The following is a 24,670-nucleotide window of genomic DNA, read 5'->3' on the forward strand; positions in this document are numbered from 1 at the left end:
CATGTATGTTTTAGGAATTGTAATTATGAGAATTCTGTGGTTTGAATTTGGCGCCCTCTATTTTCACTGGTAGTTGTCATATCGATCCCGATATCAGGATTGCAGCCATAACAGGTTAACTGCCTTGTTCAGGGGCAGAACGACAGATTTTCACCTTGTCAGCTCGGGGGATCCAATCTTGCAACCATACAGTTAAATAGTCCAATGCTCTAACCACCTGCATATCATAGCACTCCACGAGGAGCCTGCCTGTTACGCTGTTATGCAGTAGAAGCCAAGGTAAGTTGCTAGCTAGCATTAAAGTTATATTATGAAAAACAATCAATCAATCATAATCACTAGTTATAACTACACATGGTTGATGATATTACTAGTTTATCTAGCGTGTCCTGCGTTGCATATAATCGATGCAAAGCTGGGGGATGATTTAACAAAAGCACATTTGCGAAAAAAAAGCACAATCGTTGGACGACTGTACCTAACCATAAACATCAATGCCTTTCTTAAAATCAATACACAGAAGTATATATTTTTAAACCTGCATATTTAGCTAAAAGAAATCCAGGTTAGCAGGCAATATTAACCAGGGGAAATTGTGTCACTTCTCTTGCGTTCATTGCACGCAGAGTCAGGGTATATGCAACAGTTTGGGCAGCCTGGCTCATTGCGAACTAATTTTCCAGAATTTTACATAATTATGACATAACATTGAAGGTTGTACAATGTAACAAGAATATTTAGACTTAGCGATGTCACCCGTTAGATAAAATACCAAACGGGTCCTTATTTCACTGAAATAATAAACGTTTTGTTTTCGAAATTATAGTTTCCGGATTTGACCATATTAATGACCAAAGGCTCGTATTTATGTGTGTTATTATGTTATAATTACGTCTATGATTTGATAGATCATAGACGTAATTGGTAGGCAGCAGCAGGCTCGTAAGCATTCATTCAAACAGAACTTTTGTGCGTTTTGCCAGCAGCTCTTCGCAAGCACAGCGCTGTTTTGACTTCAAGCCTATCAGTCTAATGGCTGGTGTAACCGATGTGAAATGGCTAGCTAGTTAGCTGGGTGTGCACTAATAGCGTTTCAAACGTCACTCGCTCTGAGACTTGGAGTAGTTATTCGGCTTTTGTGGAGCGATGGGTAACGCTGCTTCGAGTGTGGCGGTTGTCGATGTGTTCCTGGTTCGAGCCCAGGTAGGGGCGAGGAGAGGGACGAAAGCTACACTGTTACACTGGCAATACTATAGTGCCTATAAGAACATCCAATAGTCAAAGTTATATGGAATACAAATGGTATAGAGAGAAATAGTCCTATAAATACTATATTTAACTAAAACCTAAAACCTCTTACCTTGAAATATTGAAGTCTCATGTTAAAAGGAACCACCAACTTTCATATGTTCTCATGTTCTGAGCAAGGAACTCAAACGTTAGCTTTTTTTACATGGCACATATTGCACTTTTACTTCTCCAACACTTTGTTTTTGCATTATTTAAACCAAATTGAACATGTTTCATTATTTATTTGAGGCTAAATAGATTTTAATTGATGTATTATATTAAGTTAATATAAGTGTTCATTCAGTAGTTGTAATTGCCATTATTACAAACACATTTTTTTTTAAATCGTCAGATTAATCGGTGTCGGCTTTTTTGGTCCTCCAATAATCGGTACCGGAGTTGAAAAATCATAATCGGCCGACCTCTACTTCCCATAGGCTAATTGACATCATTTGAGTCAATTGGAGGTGTACCTGTGGATGTATGTCAAGGCCTACCTTCAAACTCAGTGCCTCTTTGCTAGACATCATGGGAAAATCAAAAGACCTCAGAAAAAAATTGGAGACATCCACAAGTCTGGTTCATCCTTGGGAGCAGTTTCAAAATGCCTGAAGGTACTACGTTCATCTGTACAAACAATTGTATGCAAGTATAAACACCATGGGACCATACAGCCGTCATACCGCTCAGGAAGGAGACGCGTTCTCTCTCCTAGAGATGAACGTACTTTGGTGCAAAAAGTGCAAATCAATCCCAGAACAACAGCAAAGGACCATGTGAAGATGCTGGAGGAAACAAGTACAAAAGTATCTATATCCACAGTAAAACAAGTCCTATATCGACATAACCTGAAAGGCCACTCAGCAAGGAAGAAGCCACTGCTCCAAAACTGCCATATAAAAGCCAGACTACAGTTTGCAACTGCACATTGGGACAAAGACCTTACTTTTTGGAGAAATGTCCCCTGCTCTGATGAAACAGAAATAGAACTGTTTGGCCATAATGACCATCGTTATGGTTGGAGGAAAAAGGGGGAGGCTTGCAAGCTGAAGAACACCATCCCAACCTTGAAGCACAAGGGTGGCAGCATCATGTTGTGGGGGTGCTTTGCTGCAGTAGGGACTGTTGCACTTCACAAAATAGATGGCATCATGAGGGAGGAAAATTATGTGGATATATTAAAGCAACATTTTAAGACATCAGTCAGGAAGTTAAAGCTTGGTCGCAAATGGGTCTTCCAAATGGACAATGACCGCAAGCATACTTCCAAAGTTGTGGCAAAATGGCTTATGGACAACAAAGTTGTATTGGTATTGGAGTGGCCATCACAAAGCCCTGACCTCAATTCGATAGAAAATTTGTGGGCAGAACTGAAAAAGCCTGTGCGAGCAAGAAGGCCTTACAATCCTTACTCAGTTACACCAGCTCTGTCAGGAGGAATGGGCCAACTTATTGTGGGAAGCTTGTGGAAGGCTACACGAAACATTTGACCCAAGTGAAACAATTTAAAGGCAATGCTACCAAATACTAATTGAGTGTATGTAAACTTCTGACCCACTGGGAATGTAATGAAATAAATAAAAGCTTAAATAAATCACTCTACTATTATTCTGACATTTCACATTCTTAAAATAAAGTGGTGCTCCTAACTGATCTAAGACAGGGATTTGTTACTAGGATTAAATGTCAGGAATTGTGAAAACTGAGTTTAAATGTATTTGGCTAAGGTATATGTACACTTCCGACTTCACACACACACACATATATATATAGGACCAGTCAACAAGTTTGGACACACCTACTCATTGAAGGGGTATTCTTTATTTTTTGTATTTTCTACATTGTAGAATAATAGTGAAGACATCAAAACTATGAAATAACACATATGGAATCATGTAGTAAACAAAACAGTGTTAAACAAATCAAAATGTATTTGAGATTCTTCAAAGTAGCCACTCTTTGCCTTGACAGCTTTGCACACTCTTGGCATTCTCTCAACCAGCTTCATGAGGTAGACACCTGGAATCCATTTCAATTAACTGAAATGATCAGGTGTGCCTTAAGTTCATTTGTGGAATTTCTTTCATTCTTAATGCATTTGAGCCAATCAGTTGTGTTGTGACAAGGTAGGGGTGGTATACAGAAGACAGCCCTATTTGGTAAAATACCAAGTATTTTATGGCAAGAACAGCTAAAATAAGCAATGAGAAACGACAGTCCATCATTACTTTAAGACATGAAGGTCAGTCAATCTGGAACTTTTCAAGAATTGTGAAAGTTTCTTCAAATGCAGTCACAAAACCATCAAGCGCTATGATGAAGCTGGCTCTCATGAGGACCAACACAGGAAAGGAAGACCTAGGATACATTCATTAGAGTTACCAGCCTCAGAAATTGCAGCCCAAATAAATACGTCAGAGTTCAAGTAACAGACACATCTCAACATCAACTGTTCATAGGACACTACGTGAATCAGGCCTTCATGGTCAAATTGCTGCAAAGAAAACCTACTAAAGGACACCAATAAGAAGAAGAGATATGCTTGGGGCAAGAAACACGAGCAATGGACATTAGTACGCTGGAAATCTGTCCTTTGGTCTGATGAGTCTAAATGTGAGCTGTTTGGTTCCAACCTCCGTGTCTTTGTGAGACCCAGAGTAGATGAATGGATGATCTCTGCATGTGTGGTTCCCACCATGAAGTATGAAGGAGGAGGAGTTAAGGTTTGGGTGTGCTTTGCTAGGAACACTGTCAGTGATGTATTTTAGAATTGAAGGCACACTTAACCAGCATGGCTACCACAGCATTCTGCAGCGATACGCCATCCCTTCTGGTTTGTGCTTAGTGGGACTATCATTTGTTTTTCAACAGGACAATGACCCAAAACACACCTCCAGGCTGTGTAAGGGCTATTTGACCAAGAAGGAGAGTGATGGAGTATTGGATATCAGAGCGACGTCAACTTACCGGCACTACGACCAGGAATACGACCTTCCCTAGGCAGATCCTTCGTTTAAACGATCCAAGGAATTTGAACTGATTTCAGGGTCTGACCCAAAACAACGTCGCCGCAGAAGAGGTAGACGGAGTGGCCTTCTGGTCAGACTTCGGAAGCACGCACACCACCCACCGCTTCCGAGTATATTACTTGCTAACGCCCAGTCTCTAGATAACAAGGTAGATGAAATTAGATCGAGGGTTGCTTTCCAGAGAGACATCTGGGATTGTCACATCCAAATATAACAGTGTAGTTATTCCCTCCGCAAGCCAATCAAACAATCGAAATGTCAGCATAAGGACAAAGTGGAGTCGCAATTCAACGGCTCAGATACGAGACGTATGTGGCAGGGTCTACAGACAATCAGGAATTACAAAAAGAAAACCAGCCAAAAGAAAATTGTCCGCTTTGAGGATAGCACAGTGCCACCGACACGGCCCGCTTTGAGGATAGCACAGTGCCACCGACACGGCCTGCTAACAAGGACTAGGTGAGTAAGACATTTAAACGTGTCCTCAACGTCAACATTGAAGAGGTGACTCCGGGATGCTGGCCTTCTTGGCAGAGTTGCAAAGAAAAAGCCATATCTCAGACTAGCCAATAAAAATTAAAGATTAAGATGGGCAAAAGAACACAGACACTGGACAGAGGAACTCTGAGCATCCCGGAGTCGCCTCTTCACTGTTGAAGTTGAAACTGGTGTTTTGCGGGTACTATTTAATGAAGCTGCCAGTTGAGGACTTGTGAGGCATCGGTTTCTCAAACTAGACAGTCTAATTGTACTTGTCCTCTTGCTGAGTTGTGCACCGGGGCCTCCCACTCCTCTTTCTATTCTGATTAGAGCCAGTGAAGGGAGTAGTACACAGCGTTGTATGAGAGCTTCAGTTTCTTGGCAATTTCTCGCATGGAATAGCCTTAATTTCTCAGAACAAGAATAGACTGACGAGTTTCAGAAGAAAGTTCCTTATTTCTGGCCATTTTGAGCCTGTAATCATACCCACAAATGATGATGCTCCAGATACTCAACTAGTCTAAAGAAAGCCAGCTTTATTGCTTCTTTAATCAAAACAACAGTTTTCAGCTGTGCTAACATAATTGCAAAAGGGTTTTCTATTGGCTGATTTTTAATGGAATATCTACATAGGCGTACAGTTGCCCATTATCAGCAACCATCGCTCCTGTGTTCCAATGGCACGTTGTGTTAGCTAATACAAGTTTATCGTTTTAAAAGGCTATCAATTAGCCCAATTTGGAGCAGGGTGAAAAAACAATTGTTACGAGGACTTTAGTTGTGGGCTGATAAGTGTTAATTAAATTAAGAAGGGCTGAGTGGTGAATGGCAGGCAGCTCTCAGAGACAGAGAGAAGGAGAGAGACAGCACAGTGATGGAGAGAGACTGGGTCAGCAAGTTAACAGCTTGACGTCTGGGCTCTACTGAGGTAAAACTATTAAACACACACACTGCCTTGAAGGTAGTGTGTGTAGATCTGTGTGTTTGTTTTGCAACATTTCAGGCAACACCTGCTAACCGTCTCCACTTATGTTCTCACCTGTTTAATTAAACAGCGTATTAGTCTAACAGCCATTGTAAAATGTATTCACCAGAGAGAGAGAGAGAGAGAGAGAGAGAGAGAGAGAGGTCTCCTGAAGTGATGACATAAGGACTGCAGCATAATAATCGTGGAATAAAGAGAGGAGGTGACAGGAGGAAAGGGAGACAGAGAAGGTGGGGAGAGAGAAAGAGAAGGTGGGGAGAGAGAAAGAGAAGGTAGGGAGAGAGAAAGAGAAGGTAGGGAGAGGGAAAGAAGGAGGGGAGAGGGAAAGAAGGAGGGGAGAGGGAAAGAAGGAGGGGAGAGAGAAAGAAGGAGGGGAGAGAGAAAGAAGGAGGGTAGAGAAGGAGGGTAGAGAAAAGGAGGGTAGAGAAAAGGAGGGGAGAGAAAAGGAGGGGAGAGAGAGAGAAGGGGGAAACCTAAAACTAGCAGCCTTATGACTGTCAACATACATGTAGGTGGCGATAAAGAAGAAACCGTAAAATATATAAAAGAGAGGAAGAAGAGGTGGCAGAGGAGGGAAATAGGGAAGCAATGTCAGAGGAAAAGAAGAACAGAAAACGAGGAGAAGAAAGAGGGGATTGGAGAGAGGAGAAAGGAGGAGGCGTGCGGGTTATAGAAAGTTGACATGTAATAATTAGACAGTGTGTGGGTGTATGATGTAGCAGTCCGTCCCATCAGGCCGTGGGTTAGAGAGACCAACAAGGCTAACCTGTCCACGTGTGGTCTTTCACAACTACAGGTCCTCATTAACATTACTATCCGGCGCCGACAGAGATGGCCGCCTCGCTTCTCGTTCCCAGTTTTTTTACGTGTTATTTCTTACATTGGTACCCCAGGTAATCTTAGGTTTCATTACATACAGTCGGGAGGAACTACTGGATATAAGAGCAACGTCAACTCACCATCATTAGGAATACGACTTTCCCAACGCTGATCCTGTGTTTGGCCCACCACCCAGGACAGTGGATCATATCCCAGCCAGCGAACCAAAACAACGTCGCCGTAAAAGGGGCAGACGAAGTGGTCTTCTGGTCAGCAGACACATTGACGGCCCTGAACGAACTTCATTTGACTCTATGTAAACTGGAAACCACATATCCTGAGGCTGCATTCATTGTAGCTGGGGATTTTAACAAGGCTAATCTGAAAACAAGACTCCATAAATTCTATCAGCATATTGATTGTGCTACCAGGGCTGGTAAAACCCTGGATCATTGTTATTCTAACTTCCGTGACGCACATAAGGCCCTCCCCCGCCCTCCTTTTGGAAAAGCTGACCACGACTCCACAGGAAGCACCCGCACAGGTCTGTTCAACGCTGGCCCGAACAATATGATTCCACGCTTCAAGATTGCTTCGATCACGTGGATTGGGATATGTTCCCCACTGCGTCAAACAACAACATTGACGAATACGCTGATTTGGTGAGAGAGTTTATTAGCAAGTGCATCAGCGATGTCGTACCCACAGCAACTATTAAAACATTCCCAAACCAGAAACCGTGGATTGATGGCAGCATTCGCGTGAAACTAAAAGCGTGAACCACTGCTTTTAACCGGGGCAAGGTGACCGGAAACATAACCGAATACAAACAGTGTAGCTATTCCCTCCGCAAGGCAATCAAACAAGCTAAACGTCAGTATAGAGACAAAGTAGAGTCGCAATTCAATGGCTCAGACACAAGAGGTATGTGGCATGGCCTACAGTCAAATATGGATTACAAAAAGAAAACCAGCCCCGTCGCGGACCAGGATGTCTTGCTCCTAGACCGACTAAACAACTTCTTTGCTCGCTTTGAGGACAATACAGTGCCACTGACACGGCCCGCAACCAAAACCTGTGGACACTCCTTCACTGCAGCCGACGTGAGTAAAACATTTAAACGTGTTAACCCTCACAAGGCTGCAGGCCCCGGCGGCATCCCCAGCCGCGTCCTCAGAGCTGGCTGGTGTGTCCTTATCCCAGTCTGCTGTTCCCACATGCTTCAAGAGGGACACCATTGTTCCTGTTCCCAAGAAAGCTAAGGTAACTGAGCTAAACGACTACCGCCCCGTAGCACTCATTTCCGTCATCATGAAGTGCTTTGAGAGACTAGTCAAGGACCATATCACCTCCACGCTACCCGACACCCTAGACCCACTCCAATTTGCTTACCGCCCCAATAGGTCCACAGACAACGCAATCGCAACCACACTGCACTCTTCCCTAACCCATCTGGACAAGAGGAATACCTTTGTGAGAATGCTGTTCATTGCCTACAGACCCTGGGTCTCGACCCCGCCCTGTGCAACTGGGTACTGGACTTCCTGAAGGGCCGCCCCCAGGTGGTGAGGGTAGGTAACAACATCTCCACCCCGCTGATCCTCAACACTGGGGCCACACAGGGGTGCGTTCTGAGCCTTCTCCTGTACTCCCTGTTCACACACGACTGCGTGGCCATGCACGCCTCCAACTCAATCATCAAGTTTGCAGACGACACTACAGTGGTAGGCTTGATTACCAACGACGACGAGACGGCCTACAGGGAGGAGGTGAGGGCCCTCGGAGCGCGGTGTTAGGAAAATAACCTCACACTCAACTTCAACTAAAACAAAGGAGATGATCGTGGACTTCAGGAAACAGCAGAGGGAGCACCCCCCTATCCACATCGACGGGACAGTAGTGGAGAGGGTAGTACGTTTTAAGTTCCTCGGCGTACACATCACGGACAAACTGAATTGGTCCACCCACACAGACAGTGTGGTGAAGAAGGCGCAGCAGCGCCTCTTCAACCTCAGGAGGCTGGAGAAATTTGGTTTGTCACCAAAAGCACTCAAACGTATACAGATGCACAATCGAGAACATCCTGTCGGGCTGTATCACCGCCTAGTATGGCAACTGCTCCGTCCACAACCGTAAGGCTCTCCAGAGAGTAGTGAGGTCTGCACAACGCATCACTACCTGCCCTCCAGGATACCTACACCACCCGATGTCACAGGAAGGCCATAAAGATCATCAAGGACAACAACCACCCGAGCCACTGCCTGTTCACCCCGCTACCATCCACAAGGCGAGGTCAGTACAGGTGCATCAAAGCAGGGACCGAGAGACTGAAAAACAGCTTCTATATCAAGGCCATCAGACTGTTAAACAGCCACTTTAATTATGCAAAAATTGATGTCAAAATGTATCACTAGCCACTTTAAATAATGACACTTTTATGTTTACATACCCTACATTACTCATCTCATATGTATATACTGTACTCTATACCATCTACTGCATATTGCCTATGCCGTACTGTACCATCACTCATTCATATATTTTTATGTACATATTCTTCATCCCTTTACACTTGTGTGTATAAGGTAGTTGTTGTGGAATTGTTAGGTTAGATAATTCATTGGTTATTACTGCATTGTCAGATCTATAAGCACAATCATTATGCTACACTCGCATTAACATCTGCTAACCATGTATATGTGACAAATAACATTTGATTTGATCGTGCCCTTGGCCCATCCTTGGCCCATCCTCTGCTGGGTGACGTTCTTTACATATTGCCTGCTAGATGCCGTTACTGGGCTTCTCAGACAGAGTGGGCAAGGTAAGAAAAGAGAATAGTGTCTGCTTCAAACACACAGACACACACACCTTGTGTAGGTTGACAGCATACGGAGCAGGGTCCCAGGCCACCAGAGTCACGTTCTTATACAGGGAGCTGGTGTTGAAGCGGTGATCAGGATTGGCCAGGATCTGTTAAGGGGAGGAGTCAAAGTTGACACAGGAAACTAGATGCAGCATTGCAGTGCCCATACAAATGGAATAGAAACGGAAATCTGGAAACTGACTATAGGTCTATAACGCCTAACCTGTAGAGTAATATAATATTAACTCTAGGTCTATAATCCCTAACCTGTAGAGTAATATAATATTAACTCTAGGTCTATAACCTCTAGAGTAATATAATATTAACTAGGTCTATAACCTCTAACCTGTAGAGTAATATAATATTAACTCCTGCACAACTATGTATTTCTTGTAGTAAAATAGTAGCTACAACAAATGTTAATTTTGTCTCTGGATTTCTTTCTTTCAACATCTCTTGAGAGAATGGGAATGTGCGGTTAGGAACTCAATCACATAAAACTGACAGTATTTCAAACACATAAATGCATCCAAGTCGAACTGAAATCTCATCAGAAATATCTTTGATCGTCTTCACAGTGTTTCATTTCTTTACAACCGGTCAAACTGATGTCATTTGTAAATCGGAAGAATGGTATGTTGTCTCCCTGGCCCCTAAACATCCTCGTTGCACGAGAGAAGCAGAAATGAAAGAGAAAACTGGACGATTTCTGACATTCTGGTGAGCAGCGCTTTATTTAGTCTTCTAGAGCAAGAAGTTATGACTGAAGAGAAGATTCATGTATCTTATTATAGACGAGTTGACAAAGAGCCTACCAAATATCAGAAATGACAACTAGAAAAATCTCAATTGGGCTTAAATCATTTTATAATAAGCACCCCGTGTGAAAAATACTTCCTTCATCCCTGACTGACACACACACACACACACACACCTGCGAGTTAATGATGCGGATGGTGGTCTTGTTCCCCACGTCCCTCTCATAGCCCTCTGTAGGTGCTGTGTTGAACCGCAGAACTGCATCATGGGAATCTGGGGGTTAGGCAAAGACAACATAAGTCAATTTAATGTCACTGAACAAAGAAAATCAAATGCCACTCAGCTATGAAAATCAAATGCCACAGCTATGAAAATCAAATGCCACTCAGCTAAGAAAATCAAATGCCACTCAGCTATGAAAATCAAATGCCACTCAGCTATGAAAATCAAATGCCACTCAGCTAAGAAAATCAAATGCCACTCAGCTAAGAAAATCAAATGCCACTCAGCTAAGAAAATCAAATGCCACTCAGCTAAGAAAATCAAATGCCACTCAGCTAAGAAAATCAAATGCCACTCAGCTATGAAAATCAAATGTCACTCAGCTATGAAAATCAAATGCCACTCAGCTATGAAAATCAAATGCCACTCAGCGATGAAAATCAAATGCCACTCAGCGATGAAAATCAAATGCCACTCAGCTATGAAAATCAAATGCCACTCAGCTATGAAAATCAAATGCCACTCAGCTATGAAAATCAAATGCCACTCAGCTAAGAAAATCAAATGCCACTCAGCTAAGAAAATCAAATGCCACTCAGCTATGAAAATCAAATGCCACTCAGCTATGAAAATCAAATGCCACTCAGCTATGAAAATCAAATGCCACTCAGCTATGAAAATCAAATGCCACTCAGCTATGAAAATCAAATGCCACTCAGCTATGAAAATCAAATGCCACTCAGCTATGAAAATCAAATGCCACTCAGCTATGAAAATCAAATGCCACTCAGCTATGAAAATCAAATGCCACTCAGCTATGAAAATCAAATGCCACAGCTATGAAAATCAAATGCCACTCAGCTATGAAAATCAAATGCCTCTCAGCTAAGAAAATCAAATGCCACTCAGCTATGAAAATCAAATGCCACTCAGCTATGAAAATCAAATGCCACTCAGCTAAGAAAATCAAATGCCACTCAGCTATGAAAATCAAATGCCACTCAGCTATGAAAATCAAATGCCACTCAGCTATGAAAATCAAATGCCACTCAGCTAGGAAAATCAAATGCCACTCAGCTAGGAAAATCAAGCATCATTCAATTTAGACAATCAAGTGTCATTAAACTAAGTTAAAGAGAAATATGGAAGGTCAATCAATCAAGTGCTCATAAAGGACCAGCTCCTAGATGGCATCCAACAGTCTGTCTTCTGTCTACTCTGGTCAAACACAAATACTATGATTTAGCTGGTCCAGACGGTTTACTCTGGTCAAATACTATGATTTAGCTGGTCCAGACGGTTTACTCTGGTCAAATACTATGATTTAGCTGGTCCAGACTGTCTACTCTGGTCAAATACTATGATTTAGCTGGTCCAGACGGTTTACTCTGGTCAAATACTATGATTTAGCTGGTCCAGACGGTTTACTCTGGTCAAATACTATGATTTAGCTGGTCCAGACGGTTTACTCTGGTCAAATACTATGATATAGCTGGTCCAGACTGTCTACTCTGGTCAAATACTATGATTTAGCTGGTCCAGACGGTTTACTCTGGTCAAATACTATGATTTAGCTGGTCCAGACGGTTTACTCTGGTCAAATACTATGATTTAGCTGGTCCAGACGGTTTACTCTTGTCAAATACTATGATTTAGCAGGTTAAGGTGGTGGCTCAGGGGAATTAGAACAAACAGGATTCACACACACACACACACGTTAACCTACGGCTCAAACAGACAAAGAGGGTTATATCCACAAAGAGCCCAACATAGAGAGAAAGAGAGCGTGAGAGAGAGAGCATGAGTACCTGCATCTTATTTACCTCCTGCAGTTGAGCTGAAGCACTTCACTAGCAAGTCTCCCTGGCCTGAAAGAAGTGACCTCCCTCCCTCCATCCATACAGACAGAAAAAGCCCTCTGCTTTCAGCCATAGTCAAAACACTTGAGCTGAATGACTGGTAAGCGTGAATAGCCATTTGACATGAACAATCCGGTACATGAACGATCTGGTGCAGGATTCAGCTCTGTTCTTTGTACATGACAGTATCACTACTCAGACACAGAAAGAGCGCAGCCTTGTGGTCAACGTGTGTAACTGAAGAGACTTTGACAGGCACTGGTCTGCTCTTCCAGTATGAACTGTATGACCCATCATCAATCACCACCAGGAAACATTTTCAGACTGAACCTAGTCTAGAGGCTATCAACAGGCTAGTACACAGCATAGAGACAGGGAGTGTGTCCTACTGGCCTGCACACACATGAACGGACACAGATACACACACAGGCCTCCACGCACGCACGCGCACACACAGTTATGATTGATGGTCTTGGCTAAACTCAGCCACTCTTAATCAGTCTCTCTCCGCTGGTCGAGCAGTCCATTGTGACTTCAGCAGGGCTACGTGACACTAGGATGAACGATCATGTATAGTTGAGCTGACACTTCCAAAGGATGGACTTCCACAGCAAAGCTATCCTCCACTTCCTCAATGACACCAGTAAACCACGTGGAAGCTATTGGCATTCAGTAGATCAACACTTAGCTTAACCCCTGTCAGTTCTCACTGACATTCAAAGAGTAGGTTTTGGTCTTCATGCCTCTAGCTCGTACGGCCGATGGACAGGACCATTTATTTGTCCCAGGACTATACCTGATAGAGTAATGTTACTGCATACACAGTCTTCATCTCAAAAGGTACTTCTTAGATTTCAAATTAACAGCCATGTACAAGCCACATGGTCATGGCTCTAATAGTGACTAAGGTAAGTGATAGCCAAGGAATGGGGGTCTATTTGGAATTCAGAAGGACAGTGTGTGATAGGGGGTGGAGGTGGAAAGATGTGGAGGGAGAGAGCGGTGAGGTGGTGAGAGGACTTGGAATGGGGGTCTTTTTGGAATTCAGAAGGACAGTGTGTGATAGGGGGTGGAGGTGGAAAGATGTGGAGGGAGAGCGGTGAGGTGGTGAGAGGACTTGGAATGGGGGTCTATTTGGAATTCAGAAGGACGGTGTGTGATAGGGGGTGGAGGTGGAAAGATATGGAGGGAGAGAGCGGTGAGGTGGTGAGAGAACTTGGAATGGGGGTCTTTTTGGAATTCAGAAGGACGGTGTGTGATAGGGGGTGGAGGTGGAAAGATGTGGAGGGAGAGAGCGGTGAGGTGGTGAGAGGACTTGGAATGGGGGTCTATTTGGAATTCAGAAGGACGGTGTGTGATAGGGGGTGGAGGTGGAAAGATGTGGAGGGAGAGAACGGTGAGGTGGTGAGAGGACTTGAACATAAAAGGCCGTTGAGGGTGTTATTCAGTCGATTCACAACATGGTGGCAGCAAAACAGTACAGATGACAACAAATTCAAAAGACCTCTCACTTTACGGACTATAATCCCAAACACACACACACACAGCCATGAAGGAAGGAAAGGATGGGAAGACAGGAAGGCAATTCCACCTCAGGAGTTCAGAAACACCTACTGGGACTATAAGGTTCTATCTAGATTTTGGTCAAAATGTAGTTATTGACATAGCCTTATTCCGTTCAGTGTTCTCTACCTAAATAGTATTATAAATACCCTAATTCATGTTGTTAAATTGAAAAGAATAAGATTTTTTTTAAATACTGACACTGTTCAAACCAATGAGGGTTCTGAACTTTAAAGTCAACTATCTCAGAATGTTCTTTTAGCAGATAGAACCTTATAGTTCCAAGCTCTCAATTTGGCGTAACTAAGTGTGATCAATGTGGTTTTATTTCCTGTTCGCCAATCTATACAGTTAATTAAACTAGATTTGTCTCTTCTAACCTCACAGAGGTTCAATACTGAATGAGTTTATTATGTGGCTCATCACAAAGGCCTTTATCATGCAGGAGATCCCCCTAGGCCGGTCGGTTGGTTGTTTGGTCGGTTGGTGAGTGGCCGTTGTTGCTTCTAGATGTTTCCACTTCACAATAACAGCACTTACAATTGGCGGGGGCAGATCTAGTAGGGTAGACATTTGACAAACTGACTTGTTGGAAAGGTTGGATATTTTAATCTCTGTCACATATGGAACTGCTCGCATTAGGACCGCAGTTTATAACTGGATATTTTCAGTGAATTGCATTTGGGAAAATGTTTGAAAATAAGTTTTATTAGCTGCTTCATTACAGGAGTTGCATGTTCAATAAAGCCTTTTGACTGTGAGACAATAGGCTTGCCATTGTTGAATGTTTCCATTAACCTTTTGTGACTAGGGGGCAGTATTTTCATTTTTAGAAAAATAACGTTCCCGTAGTAAACGGGATATTTTGTCAGAACAAGATGCTAGAATATGCATATAATTGACAGCTTAGGATAGAAAACACTAACGTTTCCAAAACTGTAAAAATATTGTCTGTGAGTATAACAGAACTGATATTGCAGGCGAAAGCCTGAGAAAAATACAATCCGGAAGTGCCTCATGTTTTGAAAGCGCTGCGTTCCAATGTGTCCCCATTGAGCAGTGAATGGGCTATCAACCAGATTACTTTTTCTCCGTATTCCCCAAGGTGTCATAGTTTTACGTATTTATGTTGAAGAATACCTGTAAGCGGCTACATTGCGCAACTGGTCACCTGATGGCTCCCAGAGTGATTCTCGAGTAAAATACAGAGGTAGCCATTATTCCAATCGGTCCTACTGAAAAACCAATTGTCCCGGTGGATATATTATCGAATAGATATTTGAAAAACACCTTGAGGATTGATTATAAACAACGTTTGCCATGTTTCTGTCGATATTATGGAGCTAATTTGGAGTATTTTTCGGCGTTTTCGTGACTGCAATTTCCGGGGGATTTCTCAGCCAAACGTGAAGAACAAACGGAGCTATTTCCCCTACAAAAATAATATTTTGGGAAAAAAGGAACATTGGCTATCTAACTGGGAGTCTCGTGAGTGAAAACATCCGAAGCTCATCAAAGGTAAACTATTTAATTTGATTGCTTTTCTGATTTCCGTGACCAAGTTACCTGCTGCTAGCTGGACAAAATGCTATGCTAGGCTATCGATAAACTTACACAAATGCTTGTCTAGCTTTGGCTGTAAAGCATATTTTGAAAATCTGAGATGACAGGGTGATTAACAAAAGGCTAAGCTGTGTCTCGATATATTTCACTTGTGATTTTCATGAATAGGAATATTTTCTAGGAATATTTATGTCCTTTGCGTTATGCTAATTAGTGTCAGTCGATGATTACGCTCCCTCATGCGGGATGGGGAGTCACTAGCTCTTAATGAAAAAATGTCCTGTCCTTGTAAGCATGCATAGTATTCAAAGAGGAAAGGCAAAGCGAGAGGTTACACTCTTGCCAAAATCTGTCCTAAATAAGTCCAATGCGTTTCCATGGGCTTATTTTCGGCCTTCTCGCCTTGGGCCGGCTTCCATTGTAATGGCGGAAACATAAGCATCTCGTCATTATATACAGATCTCTGATAGTATTTAATGTTGGTCATGTCATTTTACTTTTTGAAAAAAAGAATACAGTTTGTTGACTGGTTAATGAGGGTCAGGTAGTCTGCAGCGAAATTTACCAAAATTTGCATCCCTAATCTACATGGGTGATGTGAACGAACTTGATTTGTTACCAGTTGCTTTACCCCCCCAAAGTGAGCCATCTGTCCCTGAGTTCACACTCCCCGTACACCATACAGCCTCCAACACAGAGAACAGAACACACAAACACACACAGATAACGCAATGCAGTCGGCCAAAGTATTCTAAAAGTCTATAGAGGATCTCCAAACTAACTCATCAAGACCCTTCTGGGGATCTGATTGGCTTTGAATTACTTATGACAAAGCCCTTTCAGCCAATCACAGAGATTGTTACTACAGGGTGACAGATGTCTGCTACTCAGTGTGTGAGAGACAGTATAGAGCCCAAGCCAAAACGTCTCTCTCTGCTACAATAAACTAATACTATGCTAGAGGCGAATGGGGAAGTCGATAGAGTGACATGACAATTTGACTTTCCAATCAATGCTGTGGATGTCACGGCTTAAAGAGTCATCATTCTCCCCTCACACAGACAGACTGCCACAGAGACAGGGTTGCCACAGAGACAGTTGATCAGGATCAATTATGTATTTCACAGTCACAACACAGTCACAAAACAGTCACAACACAGTCACAATACATAGGGTATTATTCATTAGGGTATTACTTTAAAACATTTTATTTAACCTTTATTTAACTATTGGGAAAAGGGAAAACAGAGTTGTTGTTTTTTAATCTACTGTACCGATAAATTTCCCAGTTCTCTTTAATCCCTTAATCCCATTTAACCTGCAATCCTCCATCACCCTGCCTCCCCATTTAACCTGAATCCCTCCATCACCCTGCCTCCCCATTTAACCTGCATCCCTCCATCACCCTGCCTTCCCATTTAACCTGCATCCCTCCATCACCCTGCCTCCCCATTTAACCTGCATCCCTCCATCACTCTGCCTCCCCATTTAACCTGCATCCCTCCATCACCCTGCCTCCCCATTTAACCTGCATCCCTCCATCACCCTGCCTCCCCATTTAACCTGCATCCCTCCATCACCCTGCCTTCCAATTTAACCTGCATCCCTCCATAACCCTGCCTCCCCATTTAACCTGCATCCCTCCATCACCCTGCCTTCCCATTTAACCTGCATCCCTCCATCACCCTGCCTTCCCATTTAACCTGCATCCCTCCATCACCCTGCCTTCCCATTTAACCTGCATCCCTCCATCACCCTGCCTTCCCATTTAACCTGCATCCCTCCATCACCCTGCCTCCCCATTTAACCTGCATCCCTCCATCAACCTGCATACCTCCATCACCCTGCCTCCCCATTTAACCTGCATCCCTCCATCACCCTCCCTTCTCTCTCCCCCTCCTCTGCTCCCCTCTACCTCTTTTCCCTCCCCTCCCCTCCCTGACCCCTCTACCCTCCACTCACCGATCTCCTTCCCCAGGCCTGAGTGCAAAATAGCCCCAGCAGAGGTCACCACAGCACAGCTCCTAAAGCCTCTCTGGCCCCCTTGTCTGTAGAGCTGCTCCAGGGCCAGGCGCGGTACCAAGCGGGCCCAGCCCAGTGAAGAGAAAGGCTGCTCAGACCCGTCCAGCGTCCTTAGCCGGGCCTGGTCCTTCAGCTCACACAGTAGTTCCCTGGAGCTCTGAGCAGCTCGCCGGCCTCCTTTATAGGATACGTGGTGCTTGTTGGCACTCAGGTAGTCCCGCTTGGCGCGCTGCAGTCGCGGGGACAGCATCCCAGAGGATACTTTTCCCCGCCAGAGTCGCTGCACCAGTGAGGCAGACTTGGAGGAGTAGTCCTCCTCTAAACCCTCCTCTTCTTTTCCTCGCCTCTCCCCCCCATGATCCCCCACCATGAGCCACCTCTTGTGGCTTTTGTTCGTCTCTACCCCCTCCTCATCTTCTTCATCCTCACGTGAGGACCGGCGTGTGGTTCGGTTGGGCCCCCGGCCGGCGGTCCAGGCAGGTCTCTCACTGTTTCGAGTTACTGTCTGGTCGGAGTGGGAACCCACGTTCTCCGTACTAGAGGAGGACCAGGCAGCCAGGGTCTGGGCGTCCAGGTAGTCCTGCTGCTGGCGGCTGCCCCCCTCTGTCTCTTGGCTGGTCCCGTAGCTCAGCTCCAGGCCAGGCTCAGGGGTGGTGGAGGAGGAGCTAGGCTCGGAGTCTGGGTAATGGTTAGGGTCTTGGTCGGGATATTCTGTGGTAAAGGTGTTGTAGGTGGGTTCGGGCTGGGAGCCCATGATGGAGCGGTGCTGCTGGTGGGAGGCGCCTTGGATGGAGGCCAGGCGACGTGTGTCGGGGTGCTGGGAGAGCGAGGAGCTGGCGGAGGTCAGGGGCTCGTTGTGCACAGGGGTATCCAGGAAGTAGGAGAGCAGAGCCAGGAAGAGGAGGGCCCATGCCAAAATGCCCACCAATAGCAGCCTCCGCCACTGACGCATACTGGACTTCATCTCCTTACAATCTCTCACACACCTATAAGCACACCAGGCCAGTTCCAATCAGCAGTCAGAAGCCAGGACACAGCAGAGAGGACAGCCGGAGGGCCTGCAGAGGTAAGAGGTCAAAGGTGACAGTTAGTCTTCACCTTAAGTGGACCTGAATGTTTTGACTTTGATTAAAATAAATCCCCAGTCTTTTCAGATGTATTGGTATTGGTGTGTGTGTGTGTGTATCTTATTGTCTTTTCCTAGACTTACCTCACCTGGTGCCCCTATATATAATTTGGGCTTCTCAAACTAACGTGGAAATTCTGGTAATATCTGAAACTTGGCTAAAGAAGACTGTGCCGGATACTGACGTGTCTCTGGCTGGTTATAGATCTGGCAGAGGTGAAGGTGTCGTCAGATTTACAAAAGACAACTTACATTTTCAACATGTGCTCTTCGCCAATTGTCTGACATGCTATCTAACTTGGTGAATCTGAAAGATTAATTTTGGGTGATATTAATCTGGATTAGTTCATGTCAGTTTCTGATATGCTGATATCTTTCAGCCTCATTTGATAACTGAACGAAGCCGCCTCAACTTTAAACACACTGAAAAATCTATTTTACAGTGCCTTGCAAAAGTATTCATCGCCCTTGGAGTTTTTCCTATTTTGTAAAAAATATGTGCACTTGTATTTACCCGATTTGCTATGAAGCCCCTAAATAAGATCTGGTGCAACCAATTATCTTCAGAAGTCAAATAACTTGTTAAATAAACTCCACCTGTGTGCCTTCTAGTGTCACATGACCTGTCACAAAAGGCCCCAGAGTCTGCAACACCACTAAGCAAGGGGCACTACCAAGCAAGCGTCACCACGAAGACCAAGGAGCTCTCCAAACAGGTCAGGGACAAAGTTGTGGAGAGGTACAGATCAGGGATGGGTTATAAAAAATATCAGAAACTTTGAACATCCCACGGAGCACCATTAAATCCATTATAAAAAAATATGGCACCGCAACAAACCTGCCAAGAGAGGGCTGCCCACCAATACTCATGGACCAGGCAAGGAGGGTATTAATCAGAGGCAACAAAGAGACCAAAGATAACCCTGAAGGAGCTGCCAAGTTCCACAGCGGAGAATGGAGTATCTGTCCATAGGACCATTTTAAGCCATACACTCCACAGAGCTGGGCTTTACGAAAGATTAGCCAGAAAAAAAGCCATTGTTTAAAGAAGAAAATAAGCAAACACGTTTGCGCTTCGCCAAAAGGCATGTGGGAGACCCCCAAACATATGGAAGAAGGTACTCTTTTCAGATCTGATTTTTCTCCCCTTTTTGGACATCAAGGAAAACGCTATGTCTGGCGCAAACCCAACACCCCTCATCACCCCGAGAACAACATCCCCACAGTGAAGCACAGTGGTGGCAGCATCATGAGGGGGGACGTTTTTCCATTGGCATGGACTGGGAAACTGGTCAGAATTGAAGGAATGATGGATGGTGCTAAATACGGGGAAATTCTTGAGAGAAACCTGTTTCAGTCTTCCAGAGATTTGAGTCTGGTACGGAGGTTCACTTTCGAGCAGGACAATGACCCTAAGCATACTGCTAAAGTAACACTCGGGTGGTTTAAGGGGAAACATTTAAATGTCTTGGAATGGCCTAGTCAAAGCCCAGACCTCAATCCAATTGAGAATCTGTGGTATGACTTAAAGATTGCTGTACACCAGCGGAACCCATCCAACTTGAAGGAGCTGGAGCAGTTCTGCCTTGAAGAATGAGCAAAAATCTGAGTGGCTAGATGTGCCCAGCTTATAGAGACATACCCAAAGAGACCACTCTCTGGCAACTTGTCTGGACCTCTGGCAATCTCTATGGGGGTACCACAGGGTTAAATTATCGGGCCGACTCTTTTCTCTGTATATATCAATGATGTCGATCTTGCTGCGATTCCCTGATAAACCTCTATGCAGACGACACCATTCTGTATACTTCTGGCCCTTCCCTGGACACTGTGCTATCTAACCTCCAAACAAGCTTCAATGCCATACAACACTCCTTCCGTGGCCTCCAACTGCTCTTAAACGCTAGAAAAGCATGCATTTGGTTTTACAACCGTTTGTTGCCCGCTTCCGCCCGACTAGCATCACCACCTTGGACGGTTCCGACCTAGAATATGTGGACAACTATAAATACCTAGGTGTCCGGCTAGACTGTAAACTCTCCTTCCAGAGTTTACAGTCTCCAATCAAAAATAAAATCTAGAATCGGCTTTCTATTTCGCAACAAAGCCTCCTTCACTCACTCCGCCAAACGTACCCTAGTAAAACTGACTATCCTACCGATCCTTGACTTTGGCGATGTCATCTACAAAATAGCTTCCAATACTCTACTCAGCAAACTGGATGCAGTCTATCACAGCGCCATCCGTTTTGTTACCAAATCCCCTTATACCACCCACCACTGCGACCTGTATGCTCTAGTCGGCTGGCCCTCGCTACATATTCATCGCCAGACCCATTGGCTCCGGGTTATCTATAACTCTATGCTAGGTAAAGCTCCGCCTTATCTCAGTTCACGATAACAACACCCACCCGTAGTACACGTTGCAGCAGGTATATCTCACTGAGCATCCCCAAAGCCAACATCTCATTTGGCCGCCTTTCCTTCCAGTTCTCTGCTGCCAGTGACTGGAACGAATTGCAAAAATCGCTGAAGTTGGAGACTTTTATTTCCCTCACCAACTATCTGAGCAGCTAAACGATCGCTGCGGCTGTACATAGTCCATCTGTATATAGCCCACCCAATCTACCTACCTCATCCCCATACTGTTTTTATTTAATTTACTTTTCTGCTCTTTTGCACACCAGTATCTCTACTTGCACATGATCATCTGATCATTTATCACTCCAGTGTTAATCTGCTAAATTGTAATTATTCGCCTACCTCCTCATGCCTTTTGCACACAATGTATATAGACTTTTTTTCTACTGTGTTATTGACTTGTTTATTGTTTACTCCATGTGTAACTCTGTTGTTGTCTGTTCACACTGCTATGCTTTATCTTGGCCAGGTCGCAGTTGTAAATGAGAACTTGTTCTCAACTAGCCTACCTGGTTAAATAAAGGTGAAATAAAAAAATGAAAATCTCTACTTGCACATCATCATCTGCTCATTTATCGCTCCAGTGTTAATCTGCTAAATTGTAATTATTCGCTCCTATGGCCTATTTATTGCCTACCTCCTCATGCCTTTTGCACACAATGTATATAGACTTGATTTTTTTCTACTGTGTCATTGACTTGTTTATTGTGTTATTGGCTTGTTTATTGTTTACTCCATGTGTAACTCTCTGTTGTTGTCTGTTCACACTGCTTTGCTTTATCTTGTCCAGGTCGCAGTTGTAAATGAGAACTTGTTCTCAACTAATCTGCCTGGTTAAATAAAGGTGAAATAAAAAAATAAAAGACTTGCAACTGTAATTTCTGCAAAAGGTGGGTCAACAAAGTATTGACTTGGGGGGGGGGGGTGGTGAATATAGTTATGCACGCTCAAGTTCCGTTTATTTGTCTTATATGGTGTTTGTTTCACAATTAATTTTGCATCTTCAAAGTGGTAAGCATGTTGTGTAAATCAAATGTTACAAACCTCCCAAAAATCTATTTTAATTCCAGGTTGTAAGGCAACAGAATAGGAAAAATGCCAAGGGGGGTGAATACTTTCACATGCCACTGTACATATTATTTTGACAAATGCCCTTTATAAGTATACAGCCAATGGAATATTTGTTAATGAGTTTAGTCACCATTGTCCGTTGCCTGCATAAGAGATGGAAAGCTACCTAAATCTTGGCCTCACATTATTACAAAGAGAAATTATAGGAACTTCAATGAGCAACAATTATTGTCTGATCTGGGAATGTATGAATGGGGGGATTGTGTCAGATATCTCTGACTTGGATCAGGCCCTAAATTGGTTTACTTATTTGCTACACTCTATTGCAGATAAGCATGCTCCGTTCAAGAAACTTAGGGTAAGGTACAGACTATTATGGACTACAAAAGGGAAGACCAGCCGCGAGCTTCCCAGTGACACAAGGATTCCAGATGTGATATATGACTTCTATGCTTCGAGGCAAGCAACACTGAGGCATGCATGAGAGCACCAACTGTTCTGGATGACTGTGTGATCATGCTCTTCATAGCAGATGAGTAAGACCTTTAAACAGGTCAACATTCACAAGGCCGCAGGGCCAGACAGATTATCAGGACGTTTTGCAAGTGTCTTCACTTCACTGCATTGTCGGAACTAGAAGAACAAGCATTTCGCTACACTCGCATTAACATCTGCTAACCATGTGTATGTGACAAATACATTTGATTTGATTTTTCACTGACATTTTCCACCAGACCCTGACCAAGTCTGTAATACCTACATGTTTCAAGCAGGCCACCATAGTCAATGTGCCCAAGAATGCCATGGTAACCTGCTGAAATGACTATCAACCCGTAGAACTCACGTCTGTAGCAATGAAGCGCTTTGAAAGGCTGGTCATGGCTTACATCAACACTATCATCCCAGAAATCCTAGACCCACTCCAGTTCGCATACCGCCCCAATAGATCCACCGATGACACAATCTCTATTGCACTCCACACTGCCCTTTCCCACCTGGACAAAAGGAACACTTATGTGAGAATGCGGTTCATTGACTACAGCTCAGCTTTCAGCACCATAGTGTGCTCAAAGCTCATCACTAAACTCATCACTAAGCTAAGGACCCTGGGACTAAACACCTCCCTCTGCAACTGGATCCTGGATTTTCTGACGGCCGGCCCCAGGTGGTAAAGGTAGGCAGCAACATCTTCCACGCTGATCCTCAACACAGAGGCCCCTCAGGGGCGCATGCTTAGTCCCCTCCTGTACTCCCTGTTCACCCACAACTGCGTGACCAAGCACAACTCCAACGACAATGAGTTTGCCAACGACAATGGCAACGTCGAGACAGCCGATAGGGAGGAGGTCAGAGACCTGGCCGTGTGGTGCCAGGACAACAACCTCTCCCACAATGTGATTAAGACAAAGGAGATGATCGTGGACTAGAGGAAAAGGAAGGCCACGCAAACCACCATTCACATCGATGAGACTGTAGTGGAGCAGGTCGAGAGCTCCAACTTTCTTGGTGTCCACATCACCAACAAACTATCATGTTCCAAACACACCTATGACAGACAGTCGTGAAGAGGGCAAGACAACGCCTATTTGTCCTCAAGAGACTGAAAAGCTTTGCCATGGGTCATTATATCTTCAAAATGTTCTACAGCTGCACCATCTAGAGCATCCTGACTGGTTGCATCACTGCCTGGTATGGCAAATGCTCGGCATCCGCCCGCACGGCACTACAGAGGGTAGTGCGTACAGCCCAGTACATCACTGGGGGCAAACTTCCTACCATCCAGAACCACTATACCAGGCGATGTCAGAAGAAGGCCAACAAAATTGCTCCAGCCGCCTTAGTCAAATACTGTTCTCTCTGCTACTGCACGGCAAGCGGTACCAGAGTGCCAAGTCTAGGTCCAAAATGCTCCTTAACAGCTTCTACCCCCAAGCTATAAGACTGCTGAACAGCTTCTACCCCCAAGCCATAAGACTGCTGAACAGCTTCTACCCCCAAGCCATAAGACTGCTGAACAGCTTCTACCCCCAAGCCATAAGACTGCTGAACAGCTTCTACCCCCAAGCCATAAGACTGCTGAACAGCTTCTACCCCCAAGCCATAAGACTGCTGAACAGCTTCTACCCCCAAGCCATAAGACTGCTGAACAGCTTCTACCCCCAAGCCATAAGACTGCTGAACAGCTTCTACCCCAAGCCATAAGACTGCTGAACAGCTTCTACCCCCAAGCCATAAGACTGCTGAACAGCTTCTACCCCCAAGCCATAAGACTGCTGAACAGCTTCTACCCCCAAGCCATAAGACTGCTGAACAGCTTCTACCCCAAGCCATAAGACTGCTGAACAGCTTCTACCCCCAAGCCATAAGACTGCTGAACAGCTTCTACCCCCAAGCCATAAGACTGCTGAACAGCTTCTACCCCAAGCCATAAGACTGCTGAACAGCTTCTACCCCCAAGCCATAAGACTGCTGAACAGCTTCTACCCCCAAGCCATAAGACTGCTGAACAGCTTCTACCCCAAGCCATAAGACTGCTGAACAGCTTCTACCCCCAAGCCATAAGACTGCTGAACAGCTTCTACCCCCAAGCCATAAG

The 24,670-nt window shown here is 44.4% G+C and overlaps 1 protein-coding gene across 3 annotated transcripts in view; it reads right to left on the minus strand.

Moving 5' to 3' along the window:
- st6gal2a (ST6 beta-galactosamide alpha-2,6-sialyltranferase 2a) overlaps positions 1-24,670 on the minus strand; it is a 92,180-nt gene that overhangs the window by 14,857 nt on the left and 52,653 nt on the right. For 2 of the 3 annotated variants that reach the window (XM_065015435.1, XM_065015438.1), the window contains exons 2-4: positions 17,398-18,515; positions 10,404-10,501; positions 9,475-9,576 (exon numbers count right to left, since the gene is read on the minus strand). In XM_065015435.1, the coding sequence (XP_064871507.1) occupies positions 9,475-9,576; positions 10,404-10,501; positions 17,398-18,421 (1,224 nt within the window). In that variant the 5' untranslated portion in view covers positions 18,422-18,515. Of the gene's footprint in view, positions 1-9,474; positions 9,577-10,403; positions 10,502-17,397; positions 24,057-24,670 lie in introns of those variants that run through there. The other variant, XM_029654944.2, reaches the window with a different exon arrangement.

This window comes from Oncorhynchus nerka, linkage group LG3 (genome assembly GCF_034236695.1).
Source record: "Oncorhynchus nerka isolate Pitt River linkage group LG3, Oner_Uvic_2.0, whole genome shotgun sequence".
Lineage (NCBI taxonomy): Eukaryota > Metazoa > Chordata > Actinopteri > Salmoniformes > Salmonidae > Oncorhynchus > Oncorhynchus nerka.